This window comes from Ischnura elegans, assembly GCF_921293095.1.
Source record: "Ischnura elegans chromosome 13 unlocalized genomic scaffold, ioIscEleg1.1 SUPER_13_unloc_3, whole genome shotgun sequence".
NCBI lineage: Eukaryota > Metazoa > Arthropoda > Insecta > Odonata > Coenagrionidae > Ischnura > Ischnura elegans.
In genome coordinates, this window is record NW_025791659.1 from 2,844,668 (window position 1) to 2,858,096 (window position 13,429).

At 39.7% G+C, this 13,429-nt stretch overlaps 1 protein-coding gene across 1 annotated transcript; it reads left to right on the plus strand.

Moving 5' to 3' along the window:
• Positions 1–2,261: 2,261 nt before the first annotated feature.
• LOC124172967 (zinc finger protein 436-like) lies at positions 2,262–12,670 on the plus strand. The gene is made up of 5 exons (XM_046552497.1): positions 2,262–2,390; positions 2,963–3,082; positions 4,467–4,598; positions 8,944–9,016; positions 11,124–12,670. The coding sequence occupies exons 1-5, from the start codon at positions 2,262–2,264 to the stop codon at positions 12,317–12,319; spliced, it is 1,650 nt and encodes a 549-aa protein (XP_046408453.1). The 3' UTR covers positions 12,320–12,670.
• The last annotated feature ends 759 nt before the right edge of the window (positions 12,671–13,429 follow it).

Below are 13,429 nucleotides of genomic sequence, written 5' to 3' on the forward strand. Positions count from 1 at the left end.
CACATCACATTGTTTTCTGTAACACTGACTTGATATAGCCATGACATAGTGGGGTTGAAAACGTCACTTTTCTGTGTTGAATTGACGTGGAATTATCCGGCTGTGTTAATGGGATGTCACTCCAAAGTTGCAGTAAAGAAAACTCCAGGAAAGGTGCTCAGGGAAAAATTTCTGCTGTGTAAGTCATTTGGAAGTGTCATCTTTCTGCTTTGTACCACTGATTTGTATGTGCTTTTGAACTACTGTGGAATTGAAACACGGTACACAGCAGTTCATGACGTCATAGCGTCCTACCATGTCATCAACTCATTTGTAACATATTTTGAACTGCCGTGGATTTCCATTGGAAACTGCTATGGTACTCATTTGGATTTAAATTTGGAACTCGTTTGTACCACTCGTTCATCCGTTATGAAACTGATTTGTACCACTTGGACACCCATTTGGAACTCATTTGTACACCATGCCACCTGCTTTGTTGCAGTTCAAGATGGCGTACTCAAATTTCTTGAAGTTTATTTTAGTCTGCTTCGGATATTTAGGCAAGATGAATATTACGAATTGAAGTGCGGCAGTGCCGCCATTTCACTATAGCTCCAATGCTTTGCAAAGCATTAGTCATAAACGAAAGACCTTCAAGCTCGACAAGCTGAACACAAGTTTTATGTTTTCATATTGCGGAGTGAGGGGTAAGTCACTTTGGTGGTCAAGAAAGTCCTTATCGAGAGCTTAATTCCGATCTTACGTGGTTGGTGTGGATCATTCAGTGTCCATTTTTGAGTGAAATGCCTTCGTTTCTGGATATTTTTTCTTGAAAACCGTCATGTTAAATATCTGAAAATGCAATGGGAAATGCGAAAAAAGGCCTTTCCGGGTAATCGAACTTGTCAACCTCGACATTGAAATATATTTTCGAAGGAGGGATTCATGGCGAAAAAATTCAGCCCTTAAATACGGATCCAAATATGGACATAAACCATTTCCAAGGGATCGCGAAGACAATACATCGGTATGTTTTATCACAGAGTAAGCATATTATATACTTACTCTATGGTTTTATGTATATTAATCTATGCAAAATACTACTTTCCCGGTAATATCAAAGAACGAAAGCAATGAAAGAAAAGGTTGCAAATATGCCGTAAAAATCGCAATATTTATAATTGCGAATTATACTTTGAAAGTATAGACATTAAATTTTTACGATAATAATATACTTGGAAACGCAAAAAAACGCGAGCGCTATGAATTTGTTATTGAATACCTTTATTATACGCAACCAAAATTCTCGGTACGTAGTGAAGATAATCTTGTCGCATTTCAAATCGGACCCAAAGATACGATTTAAGCCACAAGGAAAATAGAATAATTTTTAAACTAATTCGAGTGATTATTTGGGAGTTCCGTTTCTATTAACTGACTTGCGATTATTTCTTATTAAACCACTAATGCATTTTTATTGCATACATTAAAGAATTTTCGTTTTCTCGACCAAACGTATCAGACTGAACCTGGCCATGGTATGTTGGCGCGTAGAAGACAGTTCCAAAACAAATGATGACGTATATAAATCGCATGGATTTGTTCACAAAGAATTACAAACGTATGGAAAGCCGTTATACATGAATCTTCTCAGTACACAACAGTTACAATACGAATGATGACGCAGGGAAATCCTGTCATCTCGTTCAAAGGGAGTTCCAAATGACATTTCTCCGTACACAGCAGTTACAATACGAATGATGACGTCTGGAAATCCTGCCGAATCGTTCAAAAGTAGTTCCAAACGAACACACTCTGTACAAAGGAGTTCCAAAAGGGATCACAAATGAGTTACAAACGTCTTCATATTTCTAATTTTTGGTACAAATGAGTGAAAATGAGTTTCACAGCAGTTCCAATGCAGATTTTGGTGTTCCAAAGCAGTTTCAATAGGGTTCCAAAGCAGTTGCAAAGCAAAAATTTTTCCCTGAGTGGCCCATCCCCAACAGTTTTGAAGTGTTCCCAAAAATCCAAGTTCCAATTTAATGGATTTATTAGCTTTCATTCAAAATCTTTATATGCCCGTCTATTTTTTGTAAATCAGGTTCATTTCATGCATAATGGTGCTTTAAATGATGTGGAGGTTCATTAACTGGTTGAGAACCCTACCAGAAGAGCTAAAAGCAGTCATTTATGCTGTTAATCAAAGGAAGGGATTTTTTGGTCCTGACTCTGTACTGCTTGCTATAATAGCCTAGATCATGAGGAAGTGAAAGAAGATGGGCATAAAAATATCAGAGGCCAACAAAAACATGCTTGTGGTGACCAACTGGACGTTTTTTTTATTGCCAGATTTTGATTTTGAAGCAGAGGACTACACGCTGATGATGAATTGGGGAGAGACTGTGGTATCTCCAGTTGTATCTGATGTTATGGGTGTAGAAATCAGAAAATCACATGATCGTGGTTCAAATTTTAAGTTAAACATTCCATGCCTTTCCCATGCCATCTAACAATTAATACAGACCTTTGAAGTTACAGTTCATGCTACAATGCTGTATCATTATCATTTATCACATTTTTCATATGTAGATAATCGTAGCTTAGGTATTTAACAATTACCACTTTGTATGTGTTTGAAAAATATGCTAAAACGACCATATACATCATGTTCTTTAGGAATTGTAATTACAAAAATATAATTTCATTTAGAAATGCGTTGTATTAACCTTGTCTCCTATGTTTGAGTGAAACAAGAAAAGGCATGGACTTCTTTATCTGTAGGAAATGATAAATAATGAGAAGGATAGTTAAATACTGCAAAGGTTGAACTTCAAGCTAGAAGTTGCTATAAACATATGAGTACACGCTTTTGTCCAGCTAAAGTGATCTATGTTGAAAGTTGAGGTTTTATTATCATTTTTAAGTGGTTATTTGTTGTTTTTGCTTATATTTAGTGATACCCATTATTTCCATCTAGTTTCATGAGGAAGAGGGGAACGAAGACCACTTTGGTGAAGACAGTGGTCCCGTGCTGCATGCTGCCCGTACTGCTCGAATTTTGAGTGATGTCTTAGACCCACTGGCAACTAATGATTTGGTGAGCACACTGTGGCCTTGTTTAATGCAGTTTTGCAATGATTCCAAGTCGTTCCATTGTGGAATATTCATAACAAAATAGTAGGAAAACACAACCTGTGCCCTCACTTGATCTGGCATGAAAACAAATGCAGTAGAACTATGTTTGGCATTAAAGAATCCTTCAAAATGGAGTGCATTCCGGGAGCGCTGTGTACTCACCTTAGCTTACTGAGCAAGAGAATGCACTGACATGATGGCACCGAGCAGTTGCTATTTTATTGTGTGCCTATGTGTATCTTCATGTGGTCACTTCAGGTATAGATATGGAGATGAAGAGGTGAAAGCAAGTGAGAGTCATGCTGTAGCATTTGGTATGCTCCCATGGAGTGACATCTTGATTTACTGATCACTGGAAAAAGTGCAGCTGAATGCACCCAATCATTTGTAACATGATTCTCTGGTGAAATTGTACATAATAAGCAAAATTATTCATGGTGAACAAGTATGAGGTATTGGATTAGGATGCTTCTTAATCTTACCAAGGTTGTCATAAACCTAAATGGGAAGGCAATGCTCCTTAGACTCTCCAGAGCTGGCTTTGCAGCCTAACTTTGTGGGTGTTCAAACAATTTTATAATATTAATTGGAAAACTTATACTTTTGCCATTTCAAAATACCAGATAAATCATGGGATAAGTCTAATGTGCTGAAAGAAAATCAATAACATGTGCTGGAACAAAAGATAAATTTAATTAGAAAATGTTTGCATAAAATATCTTGTAATTTGCAAGTGTCGAGGGGTGCAACATAAAAGTCTGCCTGAGCAGCATTGGCACTTACTCTGTTCACAACTATAATGCGAATGAGACAGCAAATTTGAGGGGTCAATGGAAATAAACTCAGCAGGGATTGAACATCTTCTCATTACTGATTGGCTATGTAATCAGCTGCTAGGAGGGAGCTCCACTACCCACTGCCACTTCAGCGAGAGTGACGGGATGTCAAATAACCTTTTTAACAGATTGTGTAACCCAAGAAGTTGGTTTGTTGTATAATAATGTATAGAATAGTGATGACAACAATACCTTGAAGCTATTCAAATTACACCTAAGTCTCAGTCATACATTCTAGCATAAGACAAATACATATATATTCATTCACACATTGTGAGTGATTTCTTACTTCTTACTAATCCAACATTTTCTTGATGAGATGAGTGATTTTTTTCATTATTCAAGCACTATGGGAGATTATTTACGGTGGTGTGTAGGTGTTTATCAATGATATAAACGTGTGTAGGTGTTTATCAATGACATAAGTAGGAATCATTAATTTTTTACAAACTCACAAAGTTATTTTTATATTTCTGTAATTTATGATGCTGATTGTGGACTCATATGCAGCCACAGGCTTCAACTTCATCCCAAGGTGAAGAGGTGGATGCTGAAGGCACAGGAGCATTTGTGATAGACCTCGACTGTTTGCTAGTTACGGCCAAGAAAGAGCCATCTCCCGAGGAGAATGATGCAACTGAGGTATGCATGAAGTTTACATAATTTAATTAAAGGATGAAAGTGGTGCGGGCCATACCTCAGCGGCGCTGCGGTGTGGGATAGTGCCCTGGGGGGTGGATTGCATTATGACGGATGATATATCTTAAACGCTTAGAGATAGGTCAAAGCAAACAGAAAATCGGGCTTTACTTTTACGTTTTACATCGGGATAGCAATTTTTCTGCTCTAAAAAACTCAATTGAGGGTCCTCAGTACTTAAGGCCCTTGGGGCACGGGTTGCTGTTATTTTAAAGTAACCAAATTTTAACATGTGAATATACACTTCATTTGGATCATTTTGAGACTAGGAAAACATAACTTTTCGCAATTCTGAAAAATAAGGGCCGGCCTAATGCACAGGAAGTAACTCTCTCTTTACATCAATCTTTATCTATTAGTTGACTGCCTCGTTTCTTCCTTCTTGAGTATCTTCTGGTGAGCCCTGGGAGCCATTTCCTTTGTAATTCACATGCACAATTGCATCACATACTTATAATATTTTATGCATTAAGGGCACTTTGCAACAAAACATCTGGAACAGTGCACGACCGTATGGTAAGTACTACTACTAAATAAGGTAAAAGGAATTGGTACACAGCATGTTCGATGGTGTTGAAGGGTTAAAAGTGACAGTGTAGGCTTTACCAATATTAATAATGGCACAAGAGGAACACCATGTTTGATTCTTTGCCACTTGAATGTAAATCTTGCTAGCAGAAGCAAAGACTTTGCCGAAGGGTGAAGGGGATGTCTCTAGAAAGTGGTGCCGGCCATATCTCAGTGGTGCAGGTTGGTGCCCTAGGGTTGTATGGCACTACCACAAACGATATATTTTAAACACTTAAAAAATGGTCGAAACATGCAAAAATTCGTTCAAGAAGGACTCTACTCTCCAACTTTTTGTAATAACAGTGCTTTTTCTACCCCAAAAAATCAATTGAAGGCCCTCAGCACTATGGGCCTCTGGGGCATGGGTTCCCATAATTTTAAAGTAACTAAATTTTAGCATGTGAACGTAAACCTCATTTGGATAATTTTGAGACTAGGAAAACATTACTTTTCTCAATTCTGAAAAAAAAACACCCAGCCTATGGTTTAGTATACTGTGATTACGACCTTAGTGTTAATTGAGGTTTTGTGGACTATTAATCAAGACTTTTTCTCAAATAAGTATGTGTTGGTACAGTATTTCCTCGAAGTAAGATCTGATGCTTTTCTGGCTAAAATAGTCCAAGAAGGCTATTTGGGCTTCTTGGACAGTTTTTTCCTGGGCCAAAAAGGTGACGCGTTGTTTTGTTTGCTCAGAGGTTTACTTTGTTGACTGTGATGTGTCACTTTCCGAAAAGATTGCCTTGTTTAAAAATTATGCCATTAGTTTTTCCAGTCAGGGAATTACGACTTGGGTGGTAGATAGATAGTAGGTTGGTTAAAATTAGGGATGGGTCGAATAGTAGATTTCTCGAATTCGAATATCGAAATCGAATATCAAATCATTGCTTGAATATTCGAATACCTCGAATTTCGAATACTAAACGATGAATGTGAAAATGTTTGACTAGGTCGCTTATGCAGCAGGAAACCCAAGATTTTGGCGAGTAATTGTGGCTGCCTTTAAAGGATTCAAACAGGAATTTAGCTGATTAATAGAATATTTTAATTTTATATAAACAATAGGGTAGTTTCCTTCATTAAAGAAAATGAAAGGCATTGATTGTGATTTGTTACCCACCATTGGTGTATTCATAATATACAAATTATTTGGTTCTAGAAATACCGGTTTATACCAATGGCAATGGCCAATTTTATCCTCATTTGAAAAAGGCCAGATTGGCACCCATGCGATGCCACTCCACGTGACATCACATGGACCAAGTTTCTACACGAGAGGATAGGAGTTTACATCGTCTAAGGTTACCAATGCATGCATGAGGCACAAAGATCAGGGAAACATGTCTTAATAATCTCTTATTAAAACTGGCTAAGGTCGGAAAGTTTTCTTCGCTTGATAAGGTATTAATAATCATTATTTTAGCCAGGCGCTATCAGCTAGCATGGTACTCGGCTACCTGCTAGCATCCTGCGTCGTATTAGCGCTCAGAGCCTCGCCCCAAGGTCACCTCACTCGCGGCAGCGGGAAGCAGAACGACGTCACGCGGAGTTTTTCCCAGCATTCATATTTACCCGTCGCGTTTTCGCGCGCTTGAAAATTTTCACTTTTAATTTAATCGCGAAAAATAGATATCGTGCAATAAAAATCTAGAATCGTTAAATATGTACTCCAGGAATATTAATATTTCGATTTAGGCAATGAAAAAATAATAAGAGAGCACCGTATTTGAGTATTACGCCAAAATGCTAAGCCTCCGTCGTATTTCTTCGTCTTTCCGGCATTTATTTTCCTGCGTAAAATGCTTAAATAAAGTCAGAAATATGTCGTGTTTGGTCTTATTCTTTTTTAAATTACGCGCTTATTACTAATATTTCAATCCAATAAAAGCGTAATATCAATTGCCGAAAGTCATTGTTAGACAACTTTTGGGCTAGTAGATGACTCATGCAGCAGTTGACCTCCAGAAATGGGGAACTTCGAAGCAGGTAACCAGAAAAGGGCCAGTGGGTGAGTAGAGGGGGGCGTGAGACACGTTTTTATTATTCTCGTGTAACTTGATATTTTTTTCCAAGCTAAGGTCTTCGTAATACGATCCCTGCGTGAGCTGGGACCTTTTGTCTGATATCGGAGAAGAGGAAATCGTCGGAGGGGGTGGGGCGAACGCTGAATGGAGGGGGATAGCAGATCGTGGGAAATGCGCCAATGTCACTATCCCACGGCACTGAGTTCCTCCCTATGGTAGTTTCATCTCCTGGGGAAGAAGGGTGAAACGCGATTCTATTTTTTTCCGGTAACTTGATATTTTTTTCGAAGCTGAGGTCTTCGTAATACGATCCCTGGGCAAGCCGGGACCTTTTGTTTGATTTCGGAGAAGAGAAAATCGTCGGAGGGGGTGGGGCGAACGCTGAATTGAGGTGGATAGCGGATCGTGGGAAATGCGCCAATGTCACTATCCCACGGCACTGAGCTTCTCCTGATGGGGGACACATGGGATTTTCGGATTTTTTTCACCCGATCAATTTCGGTTCCCCACGTTGAACTCTATTCACCGCTCTAACCCGCGAATTTGATGTAGTTCGTCAGCTTGCCTAAAACGGCGCTGCATGCACTAAACGACTAGAGTTCTCCTCATTTTTTCAAGTCAACTACCAACGACGAGCGAGCGACAGTGTATGACGCGAAATTCAAAGTATTCGAGGTATTCGAGACGGCACCTTTGGCATAAATATTCGAGATCTCGAATATCGAATACTTTCTAGTATTCGAGGTATTCGAGTATTCGCGGATACTATTTGCACATCTCTAGTAAAAATATAAGTTCCTTGGGCTTCTGTGTGTATTGCTGAACTTCGTTCTAAAAATTGAATTGATATATGCTGTATTCTGTTATGTAAACTCCTCATGCATTTTAAAAATATTGATTGAATTATATGTAATGATCTCTTAATTTTTCTTGGGTTTTCTTAATTTGGTAAGAAACACTACAAGAATGCGGAGTTGAAACCACTGCCAAGGAAACCTTAAATCTTACATGCTATCGTAGGAAAGAAAATGCATCAATGGCAAAGCTTTTTAATAAATATCATATAACAATGCAGGCATAACACAATTCAAGGACTGCTTCCAAGTTGAAATAAATAGGAAATTGTTAAACCCTCTGGTAGTGTTGAAAACATTTTTATTTTGCAAAGGTAACATTTCAGAGGAATTCCAATTTTTATTCCAATGTGATTTATAACTTAGTTATAGTTAATCTTTTCAAAAAATCCTGAAATCCCTGTTCACATTATTATTATTTTGATTATTACATCCAGCCTACTTAAGAAATCTTTTTCTGCTATATAGCAGCATCAGATTTAATCCCATTTTTTCACATGATTGCCTAGTTTCAATTACGTTACTTCGGTTCTTTCATTGCCAAAGAAACCTTAATTACTATACAGTATCACATGAATTAAACTACATCCATTGCTGAGCTATCTAATAAAGACAATATTACAATGCAGGCAGAACATAAATCAAAGACCGCTTGCATGCTGAAAGAAATTGAATAATATTTAATTCTCTGATATGTTGAAAATGTTTTTATTTTGTAAGGAAAATATTCATGAGGAATTCCAAATTTTGATGCAATGTAGTTCATAAATAAGTTTAAGTCAATCCTTACAATTAAGTCCAGAGTTCACACATTATTCTTATTTTGATTATTATTTCCAGCCTACTTTAGGCGAGGATGGGGACCCAATTGAGAGCTTGACTATGGTCCAGCAGTCTACTACAGAGACATTTGGTGAGTACTATTATGGGTTGCAAACAAATAACTCCATGCATGGAGGAATTGAAGTGAATAATTATTGACTATGTACATGTTAATGCTTTTATTTGGCCAACTTTAACTGTTACTAGAGAGTTGATTGAGAATTTGACAGTGGCCCATGAATCCACAGTGGATGTTGTGGATGATTGCTTTCACGGGCTACAAATAGCTGTATGTAGATGAGGCTTTGGACGCTTTCAAATGGGGCAACTTTTCGCCAGGTACTGTCCACGGCACAGCAAGGTGATTTCAAATAATCATGTTTCTATGGATGCCTTCAAATAAGTAAAATCACGACGAGGTCTTGACAGTGGCTGGTGCTGTGCTATAAACAGTGTGAAATACACGTTTTTTGCTTCTGTTCAGCAGAGGTTTAAAAGGTTTATGCACTTATTTAGCCAACTTTTACTGTCACTAGAGAATTGATTGAGAATTTGACAGTGCCCCATGAATTCACTGCGGATGTAGTGGGTGATTGCTCTCACGGGCTACAAATAGCTGTAAAAAGATGAGGCTTATGCCACTTTCAGATTGGACGACTTTTTGCCAACTGCCGTCCGCAGCATGGTGCCGTGGTTTCAAATAATCATATGTCTCCATGGATGCCTTCAAATGAGTCGAATTATGAGGTGGTGCTTGTTTCAATCTGGGCAGGCGCTGCGCCATTTACGTCATGAAATGCATGCGTATGTGTGCTTGTATTTCACACAGTAGTGGCCTCAATATAGCATTGGTGCACATGGCGTGTACATGCAATGCTATATTGAGCCCACTTTCAGTGGCGATCACGTAAAGTAGAGAGTAGGTATCACGGTGCCTTGTGGTGAATGGCAGATGGTGGCAAGTAGTCGTCTCGTCTTAAGGTGGCCTTATTGTAACAGTTTGTGAGGGATGAAGCACCTGAATCAGTCACCCATCCAGATTTTCTTTTTTTTTTACTTAAAGTTCCAATTGGATAGGGGAGTAATTTTTACTTACTTTTTTTAGGTACATGTATATTTTTTAATGATCTTCTCTCGCAAAAATTTTTGTTGTGCTGAAATTTTTGGATATTGAACTACAAGGACTGATTTATTTTGTCTGTGTGGTTGATTCGACGCTTAGATTCATATCGGAGTGTGGCCTTCCTTCAGCCAAGCTTTGAGACCAGCTTAATCATAAGATTAATTAGCAAATCAGCAGAATGGAGCACTGAGTATGAGAAACGCTTATCCAAGAGTATAATTCAGTGAACTATAGAATGTGGGAACATGGAACCTGTTTAAATGAATGCAAAAATTAGCTTTGATTTTGGTCCATTTTAAATTAGTTGGAAATGATCGAATTGTACAAAAATGATCAAAATCATTGAAATTGGTGCATTTTGATTCCCTCTTTTGTGCTTTTGATTGGCAATGGTGCTTTGTTGGGTTTAACAGAGAATTAGTCATGAAGTTTCTTTTGAGTAGAGAATATGATGGATATAATAAATATCTGCGATTAATTCTCCAGAAATGTTTTCAGTGTGAATAAAAACAGCCGTAATGGATTTCAATCCCATAAATATGGGAGTTTGGTATTACATTTCTGCAACTGTGGGTTTCATGCTTATTTTTCCTAGTTTTATAATGTTTCTAGCCATTAGCTTTTTCCACCTCACCACAGGAGGTACATTTGAGGGTAGACAGTCATCTGTCTCATTTAAGGGTGACAGCCCATAATTTTGCAGTCCAACCGTAAACAATTCAGTAGGGGCGTGGGTTACATGAGTGGCCTACATTGTTTTATTTGTGTGCCATATATCACAGGATAGCATATTAAGCATTTGATTGTCAGTTTTTTTGTTAAACTTGTGATTTCTGTGTTTTTTATTCTGCTGAAGCCCTGTTGTCCTCCTCATTTTTGTATTGTGTGTTCCTTTCCCTTTTTCCCCCTCCGTTCATTTTACGGAGGGTGTCTGGGTATAAGTCCAAGCTGGACTGCATTTTAACCCCCTCCATCTTAGCTTCCTCCATCCATTTAATCGATATGAAATGGTAGGTGTATGAGTCATGTATTTCATGTTTGACTGTGATAGTTGTTACTTGAAATTGTTTTCTAGGGGTCCCTGCTCCCAAAGGAATGCCCATTCAAACAACATCAAATTCATATCTGCTCGCGGAAGGAAATGTATGGAATCATTCGAGAGATGAATGCATTGGTCCTAAATCTGAAAATAGCAGTTCTTGCGAGCCTACCACCTCCAAGTCTTTATATGGGCTGGAGGGGAATAAACAAAGGCCGAAGAAAAAAGGAAGTGGGCTTCTCAAGGAAACCAGTGGAGGAAAAGGGGACAAGAAAAATATGAGACAAGCGACGAGAATTTTCACTTCAGAAGAGAAATCTACTTCACAAAGTTTATCCTCGAAGTCATCTAGCATTAGAAATCCACGCAATCGCGCGGGAGCGAGAGAGAAAGAGAGACCCCATTCATGCACCGTGTGCGCTAAGGCCTTCACTAAGAAAGATCACCTCACCATACACATCCGTACACACACGGGAGAGAAACCTTATTCTTGTTCCGAGTGTGAAAAGTCTTTCTCGAGTAGCAGCGGTTTGATCTCACATATTCGTACGCACACGGGAGAAAAGCCTTATTCTTGTAACGAGTGTGCAAAGTCTTTCTCTAATCAAAGCCACTTCGCTAGACATGTGCGCACGCACAAGGGAGAAAAACCTTACTCGTGCGGAATCTGCAAAAAATCTTTCACTCGGAGGAGCACTCTCAAAAGTCACACACGAAAACACACGGGAGAGAGGCCTTACTCATGTGGCATTTGCTGCATGCCTTTCGCTGAGAGTTCTCTCCTCGGCGCACACATGCGAACGCACGCGGGAGAGAACCCGTATTCATGTAAAGAGTGTGAAAAGTCTTTCTCGAGTAAAAATAGTTTGACTATACATATTCGTGGGCACACGGGAGAAAAGCCTTATTCTTGCAACGAGTGTGAAAAGTCTTTCTCTTCTAAGGGCGCCTTAGTTACGCATTTGCGCACGCACACGGGAGAAAAGCCTTTTTCGTGCAGCATCTGCAAAAAATCTTTCACTCGAAAGACTACTCTCGGAAGTCACACGCTTACCCACACGGGAGAAAGGCCTTTCTCGTGCAACGAGTGCGGCAAGTCCTTCAACCGGAAGGACATCCTTGTTTCCCACATGTTAACCCACACGGGACATAGACCTTATTCGTGCAAAGAGTGTGGAAAGTCTTTCTCTCAAAGGTGTTCTCTCAAATTTCACTCGCGAAAACACGAGTGAAGCTATATATCTGCAACGCTTGGTCTTCGGACAGACGCAAAAGACGCGAAAAAATGTTCTCAAAATTTTCGCGTTACTCCAACTCTATAGACTATCGTACCATTCCGGGGCGGGCTTGGACGGAGGCTCTTCGTTTGAAATCATCGCCGCTCGGAAGGCGGAGAAGGTTGATCTCCTATTCGTCCAGTTCCGGCGCGCGGGCGGCGAAATTTGTCCCATGGCATCACTTGAGATTCGGACAGATGCCTAATCTCGCCGTGGGTTGAGTTGGCTGAAGATTCGAGGAAATCCCGCGCGCGGAGCTGGAGGAATTCTTCGAGCGGCGGTTGCTTGGAGATAGCCCAGAGCAGTGGCGGGTGGTGGTAATATATCTAAGGTACGCATTAGAGCAGATATAGGATGATTTAATTATATTATGTTAACACTAATCCATGAGCATCATATTTCGTCGTAATAGAATACATAGCAAGCAAAACATATCACTGGTATATTTTACCCTTAAAATTGCATGAACAGAAAAAATAATAGCATGCATGAAAATAATTATTCTAAACACGCCTTTACAAGTGACGGTAGGTGAAATTCATTCTCCTTTCCTCACACCCTATGAGAAAGTAGTGTAGAAAACGGCCATGCAGATGACTCTGTTGACGGACTAGGATCCTGGGCGCAGGTAGTGTAGGTGGCGGCTACACCACTACACTACCTGCGAGTCAGTCACCAAAAATATGCGAGTGCGCACTCGCATCGTTTTGAGTCTGCTCCCATCACCCATTTGAACAGCACATACCCCCCCCCCCCCCCCCCGCTTACCTCGTCCCGCCAGAGCACCCTCAAGCGATCGCACAGACCGAAAATGCGCCCGGCACGATGCCACGGGATCGCACACTTGTAGAGCGGTGAATTCGAAAAGAAGACAGCTGAAGCGTTCGGAGGCTCATGTTTCTTGCATATGCAGACAGGACTTTTATCCTCCTCGTTGCAAAGGAATAGTTTTCTTTTATAATTCATTCATCTTTGGGTGTGCACTTTCTAACATGCGTATACGCACGCGCCGCCACTGGTCCAGAGTGCCTCGTTGTGCGTCATGACGCCGAGGCGGAGCGCTGC